The sequence below is a fragment of the Nicotiana tabacum genome, chromosome 1 (genome assembly GCF_000715075.1).
Source record: "Nicotiana tabacum cultivar K326 chromosome 1, ASM71507v2, whole genome shotgun sequence".
NCBI classification, from domain to species: Eukaryota; Viridiplantae; Streptophyta; class Magnoliopsida; order Solanales; family Solanaceae; genus Nicotiana; species Nicotiana tabacum.
Genome location: NC_134080.1, coordinates 20,714,999 through 20,725,802, shown reverse-complemented (window position 1 = coordinate 20,725,802; position 10,804 = coordinate 20,714,999). Strand labels below are relative to the sequence as shown.

Here is a 10,804-nt window from a genome sequence, read left to right as displayed (position 1 = left end):
TATTTCTCGAAAGTATAATTGCTTATTTCTAATACAATTATATTTTCTTCACTTTAAAGTAACTATATAAAATACATCTTCCGATTAGTGTAATTAAATAATTTACAATTAGTGATGATAAGAACAGAAATATTTTCTTGCCTGAGTTGTACCAATAATAACAAAAACCTCTTTCGATTAGTTCTCGTTAAATCAATAGACTTAATCAAATCACTTTCTTTTCCGGATAAAGATTGAAATAAGTAAGACTAAAGACACTTGTAAGTAGCTGTGATTATATTAATTTGCCCAATGACTATTTTATTTATAACTATTCGCTGCAACTTATTTTGCTTCTTCCGAATACAAAAATTAGCACAACGGTAGTTATAAAATAGAATAGTTAGATTTGACCATATTAAATAATCAACACCTTATTACTTTGGTACAAAAAAAAATGGAGATTTGGGCAGCTTCTCGGACAAGAGCATATAAAACTGAATATATATTATAGTAACTTAGCAATCTTTTTCAAGTATCCCAACTGGAGTAGTTTACTTCATTATGGAGTAGATAAGAGTACTACTAAGATGATAAAGAAACAGAATACTTCTTAAAAGAGAAAGAAATATTAACTGCCAAAATCTAAGCTAGAGAATCCAATTAAGAGATCGACTCTTTTCTACTATTGTGGCATACGTTGCCTTACATAGATAGGCCCTATTTATAGGAGAAAATTTCAGGCAAACTAATCCTCTGTTGCGATAGTAAAAGTTGTCATCGCGACGCTAATTACTTTATCTTTTCTTCTCATTGTGCTGCAACAATAAATGTCATCGTCGCGACGCTAATTGATATATCTTTTCTTCTTCATTGTCGTGACAAGAAAAGCAGGTGTTGGATCAATAATGACATGACTCTTCCTTTCATTTCTTGATGCGTTTTTTTTTCTTCTTTTTTTTCTTTTTTTTTTCTTCTTCTTTTTTCCTTTTAAATAATCCTTCCCTGCAAGATTTGTTAGTACTTATAGGAGAGTAAATATAAATTATTCATGCTTTTTTTATATACAAAAATATTATTTATTTACATATGAAAATACATGAATAATTATACTTATCAAATTTCCCCATACTTGAATTTTTGCTCGTCCTCGAGGAAAAGATTTTCAAAATATATTGACTCTCTTTAAAAATCATTGTTTTCCTTGTAGGAAAGAAAATTTATTCAAAATAAGAATTTCCTCATTTCTCAAATTTGTTCAACCTTTTCAACCTCACAAAACTTTTGCCTTGCTTATGATCTCGTCTTTGTTCAGCAAAAATTTGCATCCTTTCACCTGGAAGTCTTTAAGAATTGATAAAGTTATGGTCACCAACGATAAAAACACATATATTTTTTTTTCTTTAACCATAAGCTTGCTCTTTATGTAAATCGCCACTAATGTAGTTTAAACACTGCTTTCTGAAATCTTTTAGGACTTTTTGGCTTGTAATGTTAAGCTTCAGGCTGGTAGGATAAAGGTATATTTATAGTGATTTTTTTTTCCAGCTAATGGAGCAACATATCTCCGGAAGTTTACGGGCACTTTTCATTTCTTTTCCTCCCCCCTTTTTATTATATTACTATATACACTGGATATTTTCTTCATATATGATAACAATATTCAGATGTACACCACTTCATATCTTACCTTCTCTATTGTCTATATATATATTTAAAGCTCCATTTAAATTTTTAGCTGAAGAAGAACAATTATGGAGAAGTAATTATAGACATATGTATATCTATAAATTACTGGTTAAAACTGTGGTGTGATACGAAAGAAAGGTTTAGAGGCTTCAAATTTGGGTACTAGGGATAAATTTTTTTTTTATTTTTTATATACATATATAAAAGGCTCAAAAGGTATCAAAGAAAGCCTAATTCATTTTTCAAAAATCAGTGTCAACTATAATTTCGCCTTGACAAATATTCAGAGCAAGTTCTAGTAAAGAGTTATTGATTCTACCTGTTGGCGCTCATAATTCTTCTCAACCCCAATGATTTCTTGAGGTGAAGAAACAAATCCTTACTTTCACAAAATCAAAATAATAAACCTGGAAGTTATGTGATTAAAGAGGAAAAGAGTTAATATTTGAAAGAATGAAGAGATCTTATGTTGTGAATTTAATACCTTCAATGAAACAATAATCTATTAAAGAGATGTATATATATAGGTAGTACTATACATAACGTTAGATATAATACTTAGTACTATATTTATTGAAATAAGATTTTTTTTTCGCATTTGGTGCTACCAAAGCATCAAAGAGTACTTTACTGCTCAAGGATGGTGTATCTTCCCAGCCAAATGACCTGAATCTTTTTCCAATACTAACATAAAAGACAATGTTAATATGTTAAGAGTAGTAAAAATTAAGTAAAACAACTAACAGACAGAAAAAGTACAGCAAATAAAAAAAACAAAGTACAAAAAGTAAAGACAAAGTGCAGTACTTTTAACAAGTGAAATATTTACACCATGGGATTGCTTCTTCAATAGACAAAAACACATTCTACCCATAAAGCTTTCCAGCAGTTGCTTTAAGACATAGGCAACATTTACTATCCCAAAATACTTCCAACCAAGTACTAACCAAAAGCACAAACATTAATGATAGCTATCAAGAAATTTACAATATTAACAAAGCAAAACATTAAAGATAGCTACCAATTATAGTACTATATATATTAAGCATGAATTTTTTTTCTTAGGGCTCCTTCTTCATACTTTCCTCCCCCATACTTAAATGCTATGAAGTCGTCGCTTTAGATTAAGCTACTTTTTTCCTGTCGCTCCACTCTCCTCACCGTTCTCAACCAAATAATCCTTCTGTTGTGGTTGTGCCATGCTCGATTCTCCCACTTCAATCACATGTGATGGTTCCATACTTGTTTGTCCAAACTGGGCTACTTAAACTGATGTCCAACCATCTGAAGAATCATCTCCTTCCTCCATTGGTTTCTTCCCTTTTTCTTCTACAAGTTTAGGCTTTTTTGTTGCTCTTGTTACTGGATTAGGCTCCCTAATTCTTGGACCTCTAAATGCTGGTGTAAATATGGGAGAGGGTATAGAAAAAACAGCAGTTAGATCTGGTAAATTAGAGAAGGTTTCGCTGCTATGATCGGATACAATATTGGCAGTAGGTGGTGGTGGATTTTCTCTATTAGGAAGAGGGGGTGGTTGCGAGTTTTCTATGCCCTCCATCGCTTCCAAATCTGCAAGGGTGTACCATCTTGGTATCGGGCAAGTAGATGGATCTACGAATTCAAATGGTGGAAAAGTTGTTGGCTCATTGTAATTCCATTGCCGAGCCATTCTTTGCGTAAAATTTGCTAGAGCCCAAGACATGGTTGTACTATATATTATCTCCTGCATTATGAGATTTTCTAGCCTATCCAATTTCTTCATCAACCTATCCACTACACCATCAATTTTAGCATTCACTTCTTCCCTCATTCTTGCAATTTTTTCCTCCATGGAAACAAACTTTTCAGCCAATGATTCCCTGATTTCCCTCATTCCTCCCGGAAAAATAGGAGGTTGTTTCCTGTTTCTCAAAAGAAGCTCTTCTTCTCCTTCTCTTTTGTATGGGCCTTTAGTTTTTGCAAGTTTCGACCACACTTTTTGTCGATCTTTTTATTAGAAGGACTCAAAGTCTTTGGATTTACAATGATACCAGCTTCCTTGATCAATTTAGTTATGGTTGATGGAAACCATAAAGTCCCCACAGTGGGATCAAATCTACAGAACTTCATATGGATATTGATGATTTTACCCACATTCAGTGGCATTCTTGAACAAATTACAAATAGCAAAACTAATCTATTCAAGTATATATCAGTTTTATGGGTATTAGGAATCACTCTGATACTTAAAAAGGTAAGAAGTGGTCTACCTTTGTACATAATATTTTGCCCTTTTAAACATACCTTAGCTGCATTTGCATCATACCCTCAAGTAGCTCCAAATGGACATAACAAATGCTCTAGCTCATCTAGATTAAGATCGTTAATAAATGCTAAGGTTTGACTGTCATCCACTTGTGTGAGATGATACAAACGATTGATAACTTGTGGAGAACAATCAACTCTCATTCCTTTAACAGTAGAAAATTGAGCATTTTCATTTAAGTTTCTGTAAAATTCTCTCACTAAGTCCAAGCAAAACTTTCCTGGTGGCTTAGAAAATTCACCCCATTGATAGAATTCTAGCACTTGAGACACATATTCATCCTCCTCCCCATCTTGAGGATCAAAAAATATTCCTTTCTCATGAATGGGGTTTCTTTCAAGATTTTCTTGAATCCATGACTCTCCATCCTGAGATGTATCTATTCTTGGAGGAGCAGTATTGTTGGGAGGCATTTTAACAAGACAAACTAAGTTTAGAGTTGAGGAGAAAGGGGAGAAAACAGGGGAAAACAAGAGGAGGCCTGAGATAGAATATTCCAGTTAAGAATTAACAAATTCCGGCAATGGTAAGTTTCATAAACTGGTCCCCCTTTAAATTAATCAGATTTCAGCCTAGGGACTGTTGCAACAGTAAATTAGATGGTTTGAAAAAAATGACAGAGAACTTACGATGCGACATTAATTCTCCTGATGCATCTTTGGCTTGTTGGTTCACTGATGGCCTTTAATTTCTCTGTCTCTTCAATTTACCTTTTTTTTTTTAATTTACTGCTGCAACATTGATTGCCTTTGGTGCATTTAATGGCCTGACAAAGGTAATTATTGAAACTAGAAATAAGTACAGCAACTCTACGTGGGTAAGTAACATATATATGAAATGGAAAACTAGATTCTCAAAAAAAAACACGTAGTTCATAACTAGTAAGTATAGGTAGTATAACAATATATGTATCTCATATTCCAGCAAGATATAATATAATATATATTAATATTATGTATATATTTACATTACTACTACATAGAACTTCTATATTAACTCTACGAATTTGAAAAACTTTTTTTTTTTACATGACTAATTTATATGGCAAAACTCTATTAACGTAAATATCTTGCAACCCAACAAAACAAGTGATTCTCAAATGAATAATTACAAATGGTAGATTAGGTAATTAAAAACTTAACTATTATATGAATATATGCACAAGTAGATATCTGTAATTATAGAAGCTATTTTAATAATTATTTGTATGTACAATAATCTTAGGTATAATTTTAGCTATATGTATAATATATTTACTTGCTTGAAAAGAAATTAGTTCTGAGTTTAATGTCGTCAGCTCGACTTATTTTTGTTGCTTTCTCATTGTATCACTGTAATGGACGGATGTCTCTCGTACTGTCCTCCAATGTATAACTTCAACCTGTGTCCATTAACTTTGAATTTGTCTCCACCATTGACATGTTGAATTTCAAAAGCTCCAAATTGTGTCACACCAGTTATTATATATGGTCCTGTCCACCTTGATCTGAACTTACCTGGGAAAATCTTTAGGCGGCTATTATACAAAAGAATTTTGTCCCCTATTTTGAATTCCTTGTACCTGATTAACTTATCATGCCATTTTTTCACTTTCTCTTTGTACAAACAGGCATTTTCGTATGAGCTTAATCGAAATTTATCTAGCTCATTGACCTGCAACAAACGTTGTTGACCGGCTTTTATTGGTTCCATGTTTAGTACTTTAATTGCCCAAAAAGCTTTACATTCTAGTTCGACTGGTAGATGACATGCTTTTCCAAAAACAAGCTTATATAGTGATGTGCCTATTGGTGTTTATGTTGTTCTATAGGCCCATAAAGCATCATCTAGTTTCAATGCCCAATCTTTTCTAGATATTCCAATAGTTTTTTTCAAGATTCTTTTTAACTCCCTATTTGAAACTTCAACTTGGCCGTTTGTTTGAGCATGATATGGTGTACCAGTCTTATGTGTGACCCCATATTTAGGTAATAGGATCTCAAATTGTTTATTCATAAAATGCGTACCTTGGTCACTGATGATTACTCGGGGAGTCCCAAACCGTGTAAAAATATTCTTTTTCAAGAAATTGCACACAGTTTTTGCATCGTTTGTTCTGGTAGCTATTGCTTCTATCCATTTTGACACATAATCAATTGCAACCAAAATATATTCAAAAGAATGGGAGGAAGGAAAGGGACCCATGAAATCAATGCCCCATACATCAAATATCTCACAAATAAGAATGGTGTTAAGAGGCATTTCATCCCTTTTTGAAATATTTTCCATTCTTTGACAGCGATCACATGATTGAACATATTGTCTTAAATCTTTGAAAAGTGATGGCCAATAGAAACCTGCTTCCAAGATTTTTGCTGCTGTGCGAGTTGCTCCATAATGCCCACCTACTGCTCCATCATGACATTGATTAAGAATTTTTGTCATTTCTTGTTCAGGAACACATCTTCTGATAATTCCATCTGCACAAAATTTAAACAAGTAAGGATTGTCCCAAAAATAATATTTTACGTCGGTCATGAGTTTTCTCTTTTGCTGATAAGAGAATTCCTTTGGTATCCATTTTCCAACAAGGTAATTAGCAATATCGGCAAACCAAGGGGGTTGGTTAACAATAGCGGTGATGGAGAAAATATGTTCATCCGAAAATTCTTCTCGGATAACCACTGTCTCAATTGGTGGATTTTCCAACCTGGAAAGGTGATCTGCTACCTGATTTTCCGTTCCCTTTTTGTCTTTAATTTCAAGGTCAAATTCTTGTAGCAATAATATCCATCTTAGCAATCTGGGTCTTGCATCTTTCTTCGCCAAGAGATATTTTAATGCTACATGATCAGTGAATATTGTAGCCTTTGTTCCTATTAAATAAGAACGAAATTTATCAAAAGCAAATACTACTGCCAATAGTTCTTTTTCTGTTGTGGCATAATTCAGCTGAGCTTCATTCAAAGTTCTACTAGCATAGTAAATGAGACGAAAATTTTTATCTCGTCTTTATCCTAATACAGCTCCAATAACTGTATCACTTGCATCACACATTACCTCAAAAGGTTTGTTCCAGTCTGGTGAGATAACAACATGGGCATTTGCTAATATTTCCTTAAGACTTTCAAATGCTTTTCTGCAATCCTCAGTAAAATCAAACTTTACATCTTTCATTAGTAGGTTAGTTAAAGGTTTTGTGATTTTTGAAAAATCTTTTATAAACCTTCTATAAAAACCTGCATGTCCTAAAAAACTCCTAATGCCTTTAACAGTGGTGGGAGGGGGTAATCCTGCTATTAGATCAATTTTTACCTTATCAACTTCTATCCCTTTAGCAGTAATTTTATGTCCTAAAACAATTCCCTTTGTGACCATGAAATGACATTTCTCCCAATTAAGAACTAAATTTGTCTCTTCACATCTCGTAAGAACTAAGGTCAAGTGCTGAAGACAATCTTCAAATGTTTTGCCAAAAAGTGTAAAGTCATCCATAAAAATTTCCAGAAACTTCTCAATCATGTCAGAAAAAATGGTTGACATGCAACGCTGAAATGTAGCAGGGGCGTTACACAAACCAAATGGCATTCTCCTATAAGCATACGTTCCATGGGGACATGTGAAAGTTTTCTTATCCTGATCTTCTGGTGCAATTGGAATCTGGTTGTAACCTGAATAACCATCAAGAAAATAATAAAAACCATGTCCTGCTACTCTTTCCAACATTTGGTCAATGAAAGGTAAAGGAAAGTGATCTTTTCTAGTAGTGTCATTGAGATGTCTGTAATCAATACAAACTCTCCATACTGTCCTTGTAGGTATGAGTTCATTATTTTCATTTTTCACAACAGTCATACCTCCTTTTTTTGGTACTACTTGCACAGGACTTACCCAAGGGCTGTCAGATATGGGGTAGATGATACCTGCTGCCAGAAGTTTCACCACTTTTTTTTAACTACCTCTTGCATTGCTGGATTAAGTCTCCTTTGAGGTTGGACTATTGGTTTGTAATCTTCTTCCATGAGAATTATGTGCATGCAAATGGCTGGGCTGATTCCTTTGATATCATCTACAGTCCATCCCAAAGCTTTCTTGTGTTCTTTCAAGACTCTAATCAATTTGTCTTCTTGTTCTACAGTCAAAGAAGAGGAAATGATCATTGGAAATTGTGATGCTTCAAGAAAAATATATTTTAAATGAGAAGGTAAAGTTTTAAGTTCAATTTTTTGTTGAACTTTTGATAAAACTTCCTCATTTTGTGGTCCACTTTCCAGTGTTTCAGCTTCTTCTTTAATTATTGGGTCATCATCATTTGTAGAGCCAGAATTTACCAGACATCTTTCTAATGAGTCAGAGATTAGTTGATCATCTTTGTATTTATCTGCAAGATCATTTAATAAGTCAATGTAAAAACAAGAAGATGATGACTCGTCATCAGGATATGTCATTATTTTCTGCATGTCAAAGATGACTTTCTCTTCACCGACCCTTAGTATCAATTGTCCTTGATGAACATCGATGATTGCTCTACCGGTTGCCAGAAATGGTCTACCCAGAATCAAAGGTACATCACTATTTTCTTCCATTTCAAGTACTATAAAGTCTACTGGAAATACAAACTTGTCAACTAGGACAAGTACATTCTCAATAATTCCCTTAGCATTTTTAGTACTTGAATCAGCTAGCTGTAAAGAAACAATTGTATTTTTCATTTCCCCAAGTTCTAATTTTCAAAAATTGAGAAAGACATCAGATTTATTGAAGCGCCAGAATCACACAATGCTTTTTCAAAATGAACACCTCCAAGAGTACAAACAATTGTAAAACTGCCTGGGTCACCAAGTTTTTGTGGAAGCTTATTTTGAAGAATATCACTGCATTTTTCTGTAAGTTTGACTACAGAGATTCCTTCCAATTTTCTTTTACTTGACAAAATATCTTTCAAAAACTTGGCGTAGGAGGGCATTTGCATTAAAGCCTCAGTAAATGGAATATTTATGTAAAGTTGTTTCAAAATTTCAAGAAATTTAGAAAATTGTTTATCAAGATTTTCTCTTTTCATTTTCTGGGGAAAAGGAATGTCCTCAGAGGGAGGATTTTCTTGTGAAATTGTTCTTTCTTTTCTTTTTTTCTTTTGTTCTTCTGGCTGTTCAGATGTTACCTTGGTGGAGTCTCCTTTTTCCTGTTTTTCTTCCTGTACCTTGCCTTGTCGATTTGGATATGGGTCATCCAAATTCTTTCCTGATCGTAACGCAATGGTTTTGAGATGCTCTTTCGGATTTTTCTCAGTGTTTCTTGGCAATGGTCCTTGAATTTTTCCTAATAAAAGAGTTGCCAATTGACTTACCTAAATTTCCAGATTTTTCAACGATGAATTATGACTCTCCATTTTCTCATCTGTAGCCTTTATGTATTTGTACATCAAATCTTCAAGGCTAGGTGTATGAGACTGTTGTGGCTTAGGCTGATAAGGTCTAAAATTTTGTTGCATCCTATTCTGATTCTGAAATCCTGGTAGTCCTTGTACCTGTTGTTTTAAAAACTGTGAGTTTTCAGCACCATTGGGGTTACTCCATTGGAATCCTGGATGTTTCTGAGCCATGGGACTTCCATAGGGGTAAGATTTGTAGCCAATTAAGTTTACCTGTTCATCATTCTGATTTGTGGCTTGACATTCATGATTGAGATGATTCTCACCACAAATGTCACAACCTTCAGATTGTTGTGGATTCACCTTAAAAGTTTCAAACTTTTTTGCTAAGGAAGCAATTTGTTGAGTTAAGGTGTTCAGAGCATCTACCTGGTTCACAGTCACTGCCTTTTTATAGTAACACGGTTAGATGGCCACTGCACTGCATTTTCAAAAATTTCATTTAACAATTGTAAGGCTTCATCAGTAGTTTTTCCCATTATGGAACCTCCGACAGCTGCATCTATAACATTTCTTGATGAGGGTTTTAACCCGTGATAAAAAAAAATGTATAGAAGCATGTGATCGGAAATTCCATGATGAGGACATTTTCTCAATAAACCTTTTAATCTTTCCCAAGCCTGATAAACTGACTCAGTGTCAATTTGCAAAAAATTATTAATATCTTGTCTCATTTTTGTTGTTTTAGCAGGAGAAAAATATTTGTTTAGAAATTTCTGAGTCATCTGATCCCATGTTGTGATGGATCCTCTAGGCAGGCTACGTAACCAAGATTTATCTTCTCCTTTCAGAGAAAAAGGAAAAAGCCTTAGCCTAATTGCATCCGGTGATACCCCGTTATACTTAGCTGTTTCAACAAGCTCAAGAAAATTAATCAAATGACTATGTGGGTCTTCACTGGGATCTCCAATGAACTAACAAGATTGTTGAATTGTTTGGATCAAACCAGTCCTGATTTCAAAATTGTTAGCTGCCACAGGAGGTCTTCTAACACTTGATTCACAATCAAATTGATCAGGTCTAGCATAATCCCTCAGAATTATATTAGTTGGACGTGGTGCTGCTTCATCGAATTGGTCTTCTGGAATTTGGTGTGGATCATTGAGAAGTCCTTCATCTTGTTCCATGTCTTTTCTAGTTGTGCTATGAAAAGTTGAAGTTTGTCCTTTCCTGCGCAATCGTAAAGATCTTTCAATTTCAGGATCGTATTTAAACAACTCTGTAGAAGAAGAGCGGGTCATAAACTAGCTGAAATTCCTGAGAATAAGAAAGAAAATAAAATAAGCATTAGAAAAAAAATAGTTTCCCAAATTAGTAAGAAGATAATTAATCAGAAGTAGATAATTGCCAATCCCCAGCAACGGCGCCAAAAATTTGACGAGGCCAATGTGCATAGGAATTCTTGCTCGTGCTTTGTCAAA

At 34.0% G+C, this 10,804-nt stretch overlaps 1 protein-coding gene and 1 non-coding gene across 2 annotated transcripts; one reads left to right on the top strand and one right to left on the bottom strand.

Moving 5' to 3' along the window:
• Positions 1 to 8,675: 8,675 nt before the first annotated feature.
• Positions 8,676 to 10,510, bottom strand: LOC107783720 (uncharacterized). Its single transcript, XM_075218414.1, has 4 exons — positions 10,330 to 10,510; positions 9,806 to 10,230; positions 9,480 to 9,752; positions 8,676 to 9,299 (listed from the first exon to the last, which is right to left on the bottom strand). The coding sequence occupies exons 1-4, from the start codon at positions 10,508 to 10,510 to the stop codon at positions 8,676 to 8,678; spliced, it is 1,503 nt and encodes a 500-aa protein (XP_075074515.1).
• LOC142165077 (small nucleolar RNA R71) lies at positions 9,954 to 10,060 on the top strand. The gene has a single exon (XR_012696080.1). It is a non-coding gene; the product is annotated as a small nucleolar RNA R71 (small nucleolar RNA).
• Positions 10,511 to 10,804: the final 294 nt, after the last annotated feature.

Excerpts from the sequence above, each read along its gene's own strand:
- LOC107783720 (XM_075218414.1), bottom strand. The coding sequence starts at position 10,510 with ATGGAACAAGATGAAGGACTTCTCAATGATCCACACCAAATTCCAGAA. Across the intron at positions 9,753-9,805 it reads ATGAAATTTTTGAAAATGCA|GTAGATGCTCTGAACACCTT; the intron begins GTGCAGTGGCCA and ends ACTGTGAACCAG. Across the intron at positions 9,300-9,479 it reads CACAGTTTTTAAAACAACAG|GTAAGTCAATTGGCAACTCT; the intron begins GTACAAGGACTA and ends CTGGAAATTTAG.